The following is a 15063-nucleotide window of genomic DNA, read 5'->3' on the forward strand; positions in this document are numbered from 1 at the left end:
ACTATTTTACTTGGTCTGGAGTAGTTCTAATGTGGGTAGACTTTTCGTACAAAGTACACTCTCGAAGTTATAAAACAGCAGCCACAAGCTGCGCCCCGGAATTTGTAGACTCGTGATTTGGTTGACTGTTGTTTTTTACGTTTACGCCTCTCTTCTAGTTCAATATAAAAAACATGTCCTCACCCCTAAACTATACTTTTAATATAAACCTTTTCCGTTTTTCACAACATTTTCATGGAAATTAAAAACAAATTGCTAACGCACAGCGTAAGCTTAGCAAGTGCAATCAAATAAGTGTATATAGCTTTATTAGTGTATATATGGGAACTGTAGGATGTGTAATCCATAATAATGTTGAAAGAAATTAAGCTTGTCACATCTGTATATATTGTACAGAGAGTTGGCGAAATTCTCGACAGTATGCACGCTGCTAACGTTTTGGTGTGGTTGTTGATTCCGTCTGAGTCCTTGGGTAACTGTCACACTTTGTTTTGTTGTATAACCACTGAATAGCATAGTCGCAGTAACACTCAAAATAGTGCTCGCATAATGGCCAACCAGTTTCGTTGTAGTCTTCTCTCACAAACAGCTCGCATGCGCGTACACTATCTGAAAAAAGTGAAAAAGTTTAAAAATCTTTTATAGACAACTTACATCCTACTGCGTGATGCAAAGTAGTGATACATTTTTCGACGCTTACTTAGTTGCCGCGTCTACCATATATTATATAAAAAGAAACACAACCCTGCCATTGTTATGAAAATACACACTCAAGATATTTATTTCAAATTTGTTGTAGCGGGAATACGCTGTCAAAGAGATAGCAAGTCTCCGAAAAAACTCCATAGTGCTCCAAGAGACGCTGTTTAACGAAGGTTGTCTGTAGATATTTCTTGCCTAAGCCACGTGCTCAGAAGCGCCGGGCAAAAACTAATTCAACAAATTTATCATCAAATAGCATTATTATTTTTAGCACGCACAGTTTTGTTATTTTTTATAAAATTTGTAAGAATGTGTCATGGTGTGTTGCAGCACTTGTATTTTGAGAAGGGAAATCAAAAGAAAAGCCAATTCCTCTCGCTGCTGGGGTCTTGTATGGCGGATAAATTTTGAATTGAGCGAATGTGCAAAATAAATTACACAACTGGTCCGCCTTGTTACCGTTGCGACGACTTCAAGCTAAAAGCCCCATTAATATGCAAAAACACCCACATAACCTAATTTGTTCTTGGTTATTCGATTAGTTCCAGAATTCTCGTGACTGATTCGATTCTTCGGAAGGGTACGGCCCATTTTTGCAGCTGTACTATCCCTTGAGACGCTAATTTTGCGTCTAGAATCGAGGCAACTTAGGGCGTCTTTTGGTGGTGCTTGTTTAGAGGCAACCCTTAAAAATCGTCGACAGAAGTTTTTGAATTAGAATTTTAAATTTCTTTTCCTCCTTTTTTCTTTTTAACCTAATACATACATCCGTGTCAGGATGCTTAGCCTCTTGGTTATTAATGCATGAATTTAAGAAATACCCTTAGCACACAGCAAATTAAGGCTACGCTTCGTGCAATTGCACGTCTGAAAGCAGGGTATGTACAGCGTTGATAATAGGAACAAATGTGGCTGATCCACCTTTTATACGAATCGGACAAACACTAAAGGGAAACGGCCATTCACAGGAGCAGTTAAATGTTAAAGGAACCCTCTTCATGAGCAAAGAGTTCGTAAGCGTGACCCCGCCAGACCACGTGACGCCCACACGCAAGAAACAAAACGCAGCGGCGTGTGCCTCAATTCACGCGCGTCCCCCGTACACGACGGCGCTTGCAACGAAGCGCCAACTGTCGGCGCTCATTAGCGTCATGATGGGCTAATTCGATTCGCCTCTTGTAGACGGCAGCACCTTCTGAAGTAGTCATAGCGAAAGACATAAGGCACGTTCGGACAGCTGTTCACGTCTCCTTTCATTGTGCAGTTGTCAGAGAGCTACGTACCTCCGGTTGCGGCGAGCGGGTTGTGGGCTCAAAACCGGGTGCCTCCGCGTCAATGGCACTTTTTCTGGGGACGGATAACACTTCACGGAGATCATGGTGTAGCCGGGCATAAGTCACTTCGTGTAAAAGCGTCTACAGTAGCAGCAGCAGATGATCCAATAATTATTCATTACAGAGCAAAATAAAATTCTTTAGGGAGCAATTAACTAAAAAATAAAAGTCCTGTATCTAGTTGATATCGCAATAACTAAAAATGAAACAGACCACCCGTCAGGGATAGAGTACATCATCAATAAAATTGTGGTAAAAGAATAAAAATATAATTAGTTGCCTACCGGAATAGGATGGCCGCCCACAGCTCCTAACTCTTTTTCTCCCCTACCCCGTCCCTGCTTTTCAATAAACGTTTTCTCTCTCTCTCTCTTTCACCATTACAGCAGGGGTGCGAATCATGTAAAAGTCATTGAAAGGCGATGCTATTTGACTTTGTTTAATTTTTTGCATCGCGTGTGGGATATTCTTTGATGCGAAACAAATGTTTCGGAGCTTAAACTAATTTGTCGACCCTGAAAATAATGAGGGAAGATTGTGCCAAATTTTTACTATAACGTAATTGAGACGGCGCTCACCCTACGTGTTCGAGAATAGAGGAATAAGTCAGCAGCAGAGGAATTAGAGGAACAGAGAATTAGAGGAACATAATTAGAGGATTAGAATCGGCAACAGAGGAATTAGAGGAATTAGAGGAATTAGAGAATTAGAGGAATCGGCAATAGAGAAATTATTCCGCAACAGAGCGGCCAGTTGTACCGGGTATGTGGAAGAGAGTTCTTGGCAAATGGAAGCATATAGAAACGATTTTGTATAACAGGAGAGCAATACGATAGTCTGGAAATCAGTGAAGGGGCATTGATGCAGTATTGTGAAATAGAGTTGGAGAGTGTACATGATTGGGAAAATGGTTTATAATTCTAAGGGCTACGTTTCCAAGGCGTATTACGGGCTTCATGAATGTGCGATAGGTGAACCTTGAGGGCACAAACACTACCGAATATGCCACAAATTGTTATCTTTGGACACACTTCTGCTGTAAAATTCAGCAGGAGTTATGGTTTTTACCCGTTATCTTTTACTCGTAGTCTAAATCACGTCAGCCGCGCGCCGCCGCAGAGTACAAGCGACCAGCTAAGCCTACCTTAGTTGACAGACTAAAACGCGCAAACAGAATGACGGGGCCCATGAACCGTCGCAGCGTTAACAATGTCGCGTATACGAACTCACCAATGATCAGAGTGGCACGGAACAGTAGGAGAAAAGACTGCCGATACTCTGTATCTTTATCTAGCGACACTAGTCGAGCACGAGAGGCAAGCCTGCCGAGACGACGAGAAACATTTCATACCCTGGTTGGTTGTGGTCGGCGGGAATGGATAGGGAAAGGATGTGCAATGGGGATATTTTTGAGCTCGACAGGGAGGTCACCGGCATACAATCCAGTGTGGGGATGGGAAGTAGAGGGTGAGTGAAAGCAGAAAGTAGAGAGAGAGAGAGAGGGAGAGAGAGAGAAAGATATCATCATCATCACCAGCCTATCTACGCCCACTGCAGGGCAAAGGCCTCTCCCATTATTCTCCAAATGCCTCGGTCCTGTGCCAACTGTGACCAATTTATCCCCGCAAACTTCTTTATCTCATCTGCCCATCTAACTTTCTGCCGCCCCCTGCAACGCTTGCCTTCTCTAGGGATCCACTCTGTTACCCTTAATGACCAGCGGTTATCTTGCCTTCGCATTACATGTCCTGCCCACGTCCATTTCTTCTTCTTAATTTCTACTAATATGTCTTTAACACCAGTTTGCTTCCTGACACACTCCGCTCTCTTCCTGTCCCTTAATGTTACACCTATCATTTTCCGCTCCATTGCCCGGTGAGTCGTTCTCAATTTTAATTGAACCTTCTTAGTGAGCCTCCAAGTTTCTGCCCCGTAGGTCAGTACCGGTAAGATGCAGCTGTCATACACTTTCTTCTTCAGCGACAATGGTAGGCTGCTATTCATTATCTGATAATGTCTGCCATATACACCCCACCCCATTCTGATCCTTCTAATTATCTCTGCCTCATGGTTTGGATCTGGAGTCACAGCTTGGCTTAAGTAGATATATTCGCTTACCGCTTCCACTGCCTCGCCACCTATGTCAAACCGCTGTGCTGTCCCGAGGTTATTGATCATTACTTTAGTTTTCTGCATATTAATTTTCAGTCCCACGGTTCTACTCTGTTCGCCCAGTGCGGAAAGCATGCTTTGGAATTCGTCCCCCGAATTACTTAGCAAGGCAACGTCATCAGCAAATCTGAGGTTACTAAGGTATCCTCCATTAACCCTTACTCCCACCTGTTCCCAATCCAACGTTCTGAATACTTCTTGCAAACATGCTGTGAATAGCATTGGAGAGATTGTGTCTCCTTGTCTGACACCCTTTCTTATAGGTATTTTACTGCTCTCCCTATGGAGGATGATCGTAGCTGTAGACCCATTGTAGATATCCTCTAGTATTCTTACATAATGCTCATCTACACCCTGGTTCCGTAATGCCTGAATGACTGCTAGGGTTTCGACCGAGTCGAATGCTTTCTCATAATCTATGAAGGCTATATATAGGGGTTCAGTACACTCAGCGCACTTCTCTATCACCTGATTGATCGTGTGAATATGGTCCATTGTTGAATAACCTTTACGGAACCCTGCTTGTTCTTTAGGTTGACTGAAATCTAAGGTTGCAGAAATTCGGTTAGCGATTACCTTGGTAAATACCTTGTAGACGACTGACAGTAAGCTGATCGGCCGGTAATTTTTCAAGTCCTTCATGTCGCCTTTCTTATGAATTAGGATGATGTTCGCGTTCTTCCAAGATTCCGGTACCATTGCGGTCATTAGGCATTGCGTATACAGGTTTGCCAGTTTTTCAAGGACAATTTCTCCGCCATCCTTCAAGAGGTCTGCTGTTATCTGATCCTCACCAGGTGCTTTGCCCCCTTTCATTTCTTTCAAAGCCTTCCTTACTTCTTCGGTCGTTACTGGTGGGATGTCTATCTCCTGTGAACTACTGTCTCGTTCGGCATTATCCTGGATGTCCTCGCTACTGTACAGATCCCTATAGAACTCCTCGGCCACTGTGACTATTTTATCCCTATTTGTGATGACATTGCCTTGCTTATCCTTAAGTGCATACATCTGATTTTTCCCCACGCCAAGACGTCTCTTCACTGCTTTCAGGCTACCTCCGTTCTTTACAGCGTATTCGATCCTCTCCATATTATACTTCCGTATGTCAGCTGTCTTACTCTTATTGATTAGCTTGGAGAGCTCCGCTAGTTCTATTCTGTCAGCTGCGGTGGAGATTCTCATGGTTTGCCGTTTCCTGATTTTTTTTTTTTCATAAGTCAACTTTATTAAACACATCTCTTAAACAATACAAAAATATTTGGACCGATAGCCGAAGGCTAGTGTCCGGTCCAAAGCATAAATGCATTATTGAATAGCAAAACAAGGCACGACGCAGAAAAGAAAAATACAGGGCATACGTAATCAGAGAAACACTTCACAGGTTCTTTAGACAAGAAAAACATTTTAGACCAGAAAAACAAGGCATACGTAATCAGATAAAACTATACAGGTTGATTACACAAGAAGACCATTTTACAGGTAAACTTAAAATTTCTTGCAAGTTTAGTTTCGATTGTTAGGACATTCCAGATTTTCGCACCAAAGAACTCAATTAACCTTTCACCATAGACATTTTTACAAATCGGGAGGTTGAAATTACCATTTGTAGCTTGTCTAGTGTTACGAACGGGTAAAGAAAACAAAGTTAAGGGCAGGGGATAGTTACAATTTATTATGGTGTTGACTACAAGGGCAATTTTGTAATCACGGAGAGATATGAAAGAAAGCACTCTAAGTTCATTGAATAATCTGTTGCTCGGGTGATCGAATGGAGAATATGTTATTATTCTTAACGCTCGCTTTTGTAATCGCTGCAGTGGAGTTAAATAGGTCGCGTAGGTAACACCCCACGATTCACTACAGTAGCATAAATGACAGTGTAGTAACGAGAAGTACAGGCAGCGGAGAATATTAAGTGGAAAGTGTTGACGGGCCTTTAGTAGTGTGTAGCAACCAAAAGCAAGCTTCTTACATACGCTATCAATTTGTTCCATCCAGTGTAAGTGTTGGTCAAAAATAATTCCTAAGTATTTGATGGAAGACACACTTTGAATTAACCGATTCTCAATGGATAAATTAAAAGTGTCATAATTAAGGTGTTTGGACCTTGAGTGAAAAATTATATGTTTCGATTTATCAGTATTTATAGTCAATTTGTTATGTAGAAACCACTCCGAAAGGTTTTGCAAATCAGCCATTATACCACTTCGAAGAGATGGAAGGGCGTCACCAACTGCGACTAACACGGTGTCGTCTGCGTACATTAAAACTTCAGAAAAAGAAACGGACTGGGGAAGATCATTTATGTAAATTGAGAATAAAATAGGCCCCAGCACAGAGCCTTGAGGTACTCCGCAAGTAATGGTGTTATAAGTGGAATGACAATTACCAATTACTACTTTTTGTTGACGAGAGGATAAATAGCTTTGAAAAAACTGTTTTGAGTCATTAACGATTCCATAAGTTTCCAACTTCTTCAACAACACAGTATGAGAAACCGTATCAAATGCTTTCTTAATATCTAAAAAGACTCCTATTGCGATTTTGTTTTCATGAAGGGCGGAATTAATAATTTGAGATATGTTTAGAACTGCTGTAGATGTAGACCTATGTGGAACAAAACCATGCTGTTGAGGACAAATTATACGGTTGGCATGAAGAAACAGATTTAGTTGTACTGCAATTAGTTTTTCAAAAAGGGTGTTAATTATGCTTAGTATAGATATCGGCCGGTAGCTACAAGGATCATTTGGATCCCCTGATTTAAACACCGGTACGACCTTCGCTAGTTTCAGTATGTGAGGATAAGAGTGAGATTCAAGTGCATGGTTAAAAATGTGACACAATGGAGTGCAAAGTATCTCGATGTTATATTTCAAAACCTTCGTATGTATGCCGTCATGGCCGATTGCTTTGTTAATCGGTAATGTACTTACAACTGACAAAATTTCATCTTCTCTAATGGCACGAAAATGAAAGTCGTTATGGACCTTTCTTGGCAAACATGAATTTGTGAGCGTGGATGGAAACTTGCTACTAAGGCTATTACGAATATTGGTGAAGTAACTGTTGAAATTATTGGCGACTTCTACAGTGACGTCATCGGGAAAAATACGTTTCACTTGACCTATACCAGTTACGTCTTTTATAGTTTTCCACAGCAGTTTAGAATTGCCCTTTTGCTCATTGATTAGGTTCGTGTAATACTGCTTTTTTGCTTTCCTCATCATCGCAACCGAAATATTTCTGTAATATTTGAATTGGCTATGATAATATGTGTTTGTTTTATCACGCTTCCATCTACGAAAACAGGTGTCTTTTTTCTTCAGTATTGATAATATGTCCTTAGTTACCCAGGGGCATATGGCATGATTGTATTGACGACGCGCGCATTCCCGCGTGGATTTATTTACTACGTTCTGAATACAGCGGATGAAATTCTCACATTCTATGTCAACGTCATTATCATACAGGGTTTAGATCTTTCGTCTCCTGTGAAAGTTTTCCAGTATCCTGTCTAGCCATAGTGCCCCCGACTTCTACTGCACACTCCGTAATAATGCGTGTAATGTTGTCGCTGGCTTCCTGCGTCGTAAACTCGGCTTCATCGTTAAGAGCGGAATATCGGTTCTGCAGCGCGATCCTGAATTCTTCTACTTTACGTCTTACTGTTAGCTCATTTATCGGCTTATTTCGTACTAGCTTGTTGCGGTCCCTCCTCAAATCTAGCCTAATTCGGGATCTTACCATACGGTGGTCACTACACCTTACCCTTCCTAGCACTTCCACATCCTGCACAACGCCAGGGTGATCGCATAATATGAAGTCTATTTCATTTTTGTGCTCCCCATTCGGGCTTCTCCAGGTCCACTTCCGACTCTCCCGTTTACAGAAAGATATAAAACAGGATAAAGAATAAGATTTAGGCCTATCAGTCCGGACACATCAGTCAGACACTGCAGTTCGGGCTACATCCAGTGCGTGAGGCCGCTGGTCTCCAGGCAGTGGAGCAGATGGGCGAAGACATCCCGTTGTATTGCCGCAGTCCCCTTCGGGAACAAAAAGTGCTCCATTTCGGGCGCTGTGAATGCCTCGACGCTGGAGCGATTTCATACCCTCCTCCATCACCATCTGTAGTGTTTTACAGAAGCTTTTCTGGGCATCTCCTGTCGCATGGGGGGAAGGCGAATTATTTTTTTTCCATAAACCATTCATTGTTCTTGCATTAAACCTTATATTTCTTTCACGCGAAGCGAAAATTTTTATGATGAAGTATTATCTTGAACGGGTCAGCGTGTTTTCAAAAGTATCTATGCCATTTCACGCTGCTACCAGTGTCTACTAATAAATAGGCCATTTTCAGTCACCCACATAGGCAACTTTGTATAACACAGTCCGCCCGACATTGTAAACACTGATTCCGACTGGTTGCGTTCACCTGCTGTAATTTTCAAGTATCCGGTTTAGAAGTACATCGAAGAAGAATACTTTGAGTTGTAAAGGTAAATTGTCGTTGTCATCGGCTTGTGGCATAGAGTAGACGTATGTCAGGAGTCATGCTGGTGAAAGCAAGGGACGTCGAAGACAAGAGGGAAACTATGAATGCAAAAACATTCAGATAGCATACGTTAACCGCAATAAAGAGATAAATATAGATAATACCTGTGGAGACGCAAATATACAACAAAACAGAAAGTCCTGTCCGGCCTCCTTATACAAATACCCTTGCGAAGTAGCGGTATTTTTTACGTATCTGCTACTGTCCTGCTGCACTCTGATTTTTCCTCCGACGCCACCTGATTGTTGCGGCTCCCAGTAGGTCAGTGTCGCTGGTGGTTGAGTCTGCGCGCGCACGTCTGTGAGTGGCTGAATATGCCAGCTGGGCAGGGCGATGGTGCCTGGGTGCGCCCATGAGAGCTGCTCGTGGAGACATAGAGGTAGAGCCGCTGGTGTTTTGTTACATTCCCAGACTAAGAGTGCCCTCTCGTTAGGTCACCTTGAATACCCGTTCTTTCGAACGTGCTCGTGATCTTTCCCTCTTTTACCCATCGCTTCGTCTGGCTCCCTTTTACTGTGAAGCAGTATATGTCTAACCTGCTTCTGCCCCACCCACTTCTATTTCTGGCAAACCCGCTTTACTTATCGCCGCTCCGGTTCTCCTCCTCGCCACCGCTGACCATTCTTTTCCATCTGTTGTTCTCCTCGACACCACAAATGGCTCTTTCGAAAGTTGTACAATCGGCTGATAACGGCGGTGGCGCCGTTCAACTCCAGCTGCCCCGATCATTTGTAGTTACCCGATCGGCCCCGAGGGGCTCTTGAACAAGCGTAGCTCTGTGTACGGCGCTGTTTTGAGGTTGGTCAGAAGAAAGTCTGAAATGTTCTGCGATATATTTTCATGCCAGCTAAGGAGCAATCATTACCAGTATGCAAAATGCCTCTTACATATATTGGTTTCACAGGGTTCCTGAGAGGTTTAACGTGTGAGTACTGCGGAGAATCTTCAAGCCTTGAGGGAAACTTCCCTTCGTCTCCGGAATGAGTCACATGTTGGTCAATCGGTGGACGCGTAAAGTCGCTGTAACAACCTGGTTTCAAAATCAGACGCAATTTCGTGCCCAATGCCTAAGCGACCGCTCCTGTTTCTTCTTGGCGCCGTCGTCCCTCGTAACCGAGCGAACGAATGACACACTGAAGACAAACAGAGATCGAACGTGTAGGAATGATGAGGAGTTAAGTATTGCGAAAGTGTCAGGGCAGGGGTCTGCCAAAGCGGAGCAAGGCATTTGGTACGGCGGCGACGCGGTACGACATAACAGAGAGAACGAAGAGGCCACCGAACGTCCAGCGAGCAAAAAAGCAGAGGAAAAAAGCCTGGCGAAAGGAACTAGACGCAGTCCCCCGCGGCGAGCCGCTACGACATGACGCCAGACTATATTGCGCCCCTTCGGGCGTTCGCTGCTGCTGTGATCACTGCGTGAGATGCAGCAAGTCACTCGCGATACTTCAGTTTGTCCTCCGCACAAATTCTGCATTCGGGAGTATACCCTTTCTAGCTTTACAAGCCCACGGTTTTTTTGTGGCGTGCGGGACAACAAACTCCCAACGCGGCGGAGGCAGTGGCGGGGGGGGGGGGGGCGGAGAGCAGAGGGGGGAGGGGTGCACGAGGGATGGTTTCACTAACGGATCACACTGTAGATGGCACTGCAAATTTATTTAACCAGCGTCCCTGGCGCACCACAGCTGCTCATCTCCGCACTCGCGTCGGTGGCACCAGTCAGTCGGCTTTGTCTTCTGGTTTAGCGACGTTTGTTTTGGGCCTGTTTTGGAGCAGTTTCGCGCCCATTGCGCACTTCTTTCGTACGGCTTGAATAACTTTTTCGACAGCACTGGGTAACCCGGAAACGACGGAATTATATAGTCGTACGACAAAGATACGTCTAGGATTGGTTTCCTGGTCCGGAAAACAAAATATAGAGACCAAATAACGACATCTGGCCGCCGGAGAAACGTTAGAGAAACGCACTACTTGCCATAAATGGGACTCTGTTTTCGAAATTGGTGAATGCCGATTCGATTGTATTACAAACGGCGAAAGTATCAACTGGTTCCGATAAATAGCGGTGATAAATGTTTCCTCCGCTTTCTCGCTATTCTCAAACTTACTAAATTAACTACTCTAAATCTGTATAAATGGGAATCACTAAGCTCACGTGCCGAATTGCTTGAATGTCGGCGCTTGTGTCGCGCAGTAGTGTGGCACTAAGCAGGCCCATCAGGATAGCTAGGTTCCGCGCTCTCACCCTAAAAGTCTCTCCTCTCCGCTTTCTTTTTCCCGACTCACGGCCGGGCTGCGTATTCCCAAACCATATCCCGTAGGGGCCCAGGCCGACCACACCCCCTAAGCAGGGGCGCAGCCAATGAGGTTAAAAAAATTGCAATTTTTTAACCTCCTTGGACGCAGCACCACGACGTCTCTACCTATATGTGCGCGACTTCATGCGATGTGGATTTTTTTCTTTTTTCCCCCTCCCCTCGTTTCGGCTGCTTTGCGAGCGGCCGATGGTTCAGTAGCTGTACAATCAGTAGCTGTACAATCCAACTATTACTTAGCACTTGGTTGGTATATATTTTCGATATTGTTTCCCTAAATTGTTATGACCAGCAGTGCAAATTATGCAGAATTTTTGACCGAGTGTAAAACGTGTACGTTTGAGCTGGTGTCTTTCTTATGAACGTATCACCCTTGCAAGAACGATTCACACCTTCCATTGCTGTTAACAAAATGTCAATGTCTTCCTTAGTGGCACTGTTCCTGATAAAGAATGAGGCAATGAAGTTAATGTTAACGAAATTCAATGTAATAGTGCTATGAAAGTGCCAAAATGTAGCAGCTCCTGCAGCTGTAATATTTCGCAAGAGTAGGACAGTTTGTAAATGTAGTCATGGGTAATTGGCTGCCTTTCCTGTAATCCTTACCTGCAGCACCGAATCGTGTTTTGAGGTGTGTATATAGTGAAAGAGCACCCAACTCAATTGTATACCCTTCTGTGTGCTGTAGGATGAGCTTTCAATGAGGGTGTTTGCTTTCCGGAACGTGTATAATTGGCACATGAGCGTGAAAGCGTTCATCCGCGCGCGCACACTTCGAGCACCGAGTCGAGCGCTTATCTAGGAACATGATCGGAGGTCAGCGTCAACTTGCAGGTGCGCAAGAAGAGCGCGGAGAGATCAGGGGCTCAGGTACAAAAGGTTAGCTTCTGCCACATGTGCGTCAGCTTCCCCAGCGCCGCAGGCCAGCCCCGCCCACGGAGGGAAACCGTCGGCCGCCTGCCAAGCAGCGGAAACGAGGGGAGGGGGAAAAAAGAAAAAAATCCACCTCGCATGAAGTCGCGCAAATATAGGTAGAGTCGTCGCGGTGCTGCGTCCAAGGTGTTTAAAAAACTGCAATTTTTTTAACCTCATTGGCTGCGCCCCTGCTTAGGGGGTGTGGTCGGCCTGGGCCCCTACGGGATATGGTTTGGGAATACGCGGCCGGGCTACAGCGGCGGCGTCCGCCGCTGTAGCCCGGCCGTGGCCGACGTTGCTGCTGCTTCGGGACGCTGCCCCCGCGAATTCCAGGTAACGGCTGGCCGAATCTCTGCTTTCACTCTGTAGACCCACGTCTGTGAATTCAAGTGGCGTTGAATGGCAATTGTTGTGGGTGTCGTTTAAAGTTTTGCTTTTAAAGCACCTGCACAGCGTGGATTCGAGCCAAATTTTTTTAAAGACGACCGTCTTTCTTGGGCTAGTCAAACGCGAAAATGTGTATGTATGTATGTATGTATGTATGTATGTGTGTGTGTGTGGGTATGTATGTATGCATGTATGCATGTATGTATGTATGTATGTATGTATGTATGTATGTATGTATGTATGTATGTATGTATGTATGTATGTATGTATGTATGTATGCATGTATGTATGTATGTATGTATGTCCCTCGATTCAGACGCCGGGCCATATGGTAAAACTACTTCTTGAACAGGACGTTTACAAAATGAAGACTTTGCAATCTAACACATCTGGGAAGATTTTACACGTTGGTTAGGATTGTTAAACAAAAGATAATATTAGGGTTATGTGTGGAAGACCGACACTGTATAACTGGTGTTTGCAGTGTTATTTCAATAAAATGTCGATGGGCGCTAGATTTTGCCAGAGCAAATTTAAAAAAAATGGTTGCAAAAAGACTTAACCTCTAAATACAAATATTGCGGGCATCCGAAGCTCGTGCACTTTCCTCAAGACGCCGCAACAGTTCGAACGAGGCAGCCTTCATTGCCAGCGTTTGACAATGAAGGCTGCTTAGGAATAAGCAGAATTCTGGACCACTCTAAGAAAATGGGGCATGGAGCTCGAACTAAAGCTTAGATTAGATCGCGGAAGGTATTTTCAAGACGGAAACTACGAAGTGCTGTTACATACGCGCCCTAAATGTTTTACACCAACCAGAAAGTAGCCTTATAATCGACAAATAAACTGTCCATAAGGGGAGCTCTTTATATAATTGTTAGTTCTCGCTCTCTCTCTCTCTCTCTCTCTCTCTATCAGTCCCGCGTCTGACGAGTGAGACAAAAAATCCCCTTTAATAAAAAAATTACACCATCTTCCCGCAGGTGAACCCTGAGTAGTATGCGAAGCAGGCATGGGGTGTATTCGAGTGCCCATTAGTTTTCAGTTCGTCGCTTCCGTGAGGAGTAGGTACCGAGTTTAGTTTTCATGGTAACTACCACACTTCTAACTTACCGGAACTTCGAAATGGGGAATTGCGTTGACCCTATGGTTGTTTCCTATAGTACTCAGGGTTCCCCTACGGGAAGATGGCGTGATGTTGTTGGAGGGGGGTGGGGGCTTTTAGAGTGGAGAGGCATTAAAGAGAGAGAAAGAGAGACGTTGTACGCGGTACGAGTTTGTCTTTACTTAGGCATTATCATCATCATGTTCAACGTAGGTGACATCCAGCTGTAGTTGGCGTTCCGCTGTGAATATGACCACCTTATGGTCTGTGAAATGTAAAGTCAAGCGCTGTTGTAGTAGATAACCCCTGAAGTTTTTGAAGATGAGGTCGATGCCCGTTCCCCGATGGTTGTGGGCTGCTTGTAATCACGGCCCGTCGAGACTCGGCAACGACGATGAAACGTTAAAGGCGAGTGAAGCGTGCTCTACTCGTGCCGGCCCAGGAAGACACCGGCAACACTGTCGCGCCAGGAGCCCTTATAGCGGAAGCGTGCTCGTCTCGTGCCGGCCCAGGAAGACACCGGCAACACTGTCACTCTAGGAGCCATAGAAGGGTAAAACACCACCGCGCGTTCAGCAAGCCGAGAATGCGCAGTGGGATGTGGACGGTGCAATAACGACAACGACAAGGGAGGGACATAGCCCCGACCATGACATGCTTCGCATCTAAAAGAGATATGCATAAAACGCAAAGCTTTCTCCATGCAAACTGATTGAGATCAAAGTCCAAATCTACTCTCTTTGAGTTGAAAATCCAAACTGCAATAGTCTAAAGCCGCAGTCCACTTCAACTCAGCCAAAGTCCAAGGTCAATGCCCGTGCTGCGAACCCAAAGGAAATGCTGCGAGTGCGGAATGTGACGGTAGCTCAATCGAAGGGACACCCGTTCAGTTCCTACAAAGGGAAGCGCTTTTACGGCGAAGAAGTGTACCTCTAACCAGCCGAAGAAATTTTTGCTTCCGCGTCCGCAGAAAACTCCCAGGCTACTACTGCTTACACAAAAATCCCAGGCTATTACTGGCTACACCAACGATACACAAACTACTTGGGCCGCTAGGGATCGAACCTGGTCTCGAAGCCGAAGAGAAGCGGAGCGAAAGCCCCTAGTTGTGCGGAATAAGCTACGTCCAAACGTGGAGGCGAAGATACAGTAGGTGGTTTGGATTCAGTGTCTGTGAGAGGTGAAGAGCGCCTTTTGGAGGCGACATATGAAACAAAAGTGATGGGGAGGTTAGTGACAGATATTACATCACAGCCCCGCGTGCCGCCGTGTCCTCACCATTCGAAAGACGGCCCTCTTCGTTCTCTTTCTGGCGAGGCTGCTGCGGTCGCTACGCCGCCCCGGCGAATCCCATGCAACGACCGCTAGAGTTTCTGCTTCCACTCTGTGTGGAACCACGTGTGTGACTTCAAGTGACACCAGAGCGGTAATTGTTGTGGGTGTCGTTTACAGCTTTCCAATTCGCACACCTTCACAGAGTGGGTTGGAGCTAATTTTTTTTCCTTTAGGTGCTTGGTTGTTAGAACACCATCATATGCTAAGCTCCCCTAATGCGGTGATAGCGCAATCGAATAC

General features: G+C 44.8%; 1 protein-coding gene across 2 annotated transcripts in view; it reads right to left on the reverse strand.

Annotated features, from left to right (window-relative positions):
* Positions 1-318: 318 nt before the first annotated feature.
* The window catches only part of LOC144167231 (uncharacterized), a 78996-nt gene continuing 64251 nt past the window's right edge, over positions 319-15063 (reverse strand). The window contains exon 4 of one of the 2 annotated variants that reach the window (XM_077696571.1): positions 319-609. In XM_077696571.1, the coding sequence (XP_077552697.1) occupies positions 431-609 (179 nt within the window). In that variant the 3' untranslated portion in view covers positions 319-430. Of the gene's footprint in view, positions 610-5436; positions 8375-15063 lie in introns of those variants that run through there. The other variant, XM_077696570.1, reaches the window with a different exon arrangement.

This window comes from Haemaphysalis longicornis, unplaced genomic scaffold (genome assembly GCF_048455015.1).
Source record: "Haemaphysalis longicornis isolate Haplotype H1 unplaced genomic scaffold, Haemaphysalis longicornis Haplotype H1 scaffold_2, whole genome shotgun sequence".
Taxonomy (NCBI): domain Eukaryota; kingdom Metazoa; phylum Arthropoda; class Arachnida; order Ixodida; family Ixodidae; genus Haemaphysalis; species Haemaphysalis longicornis.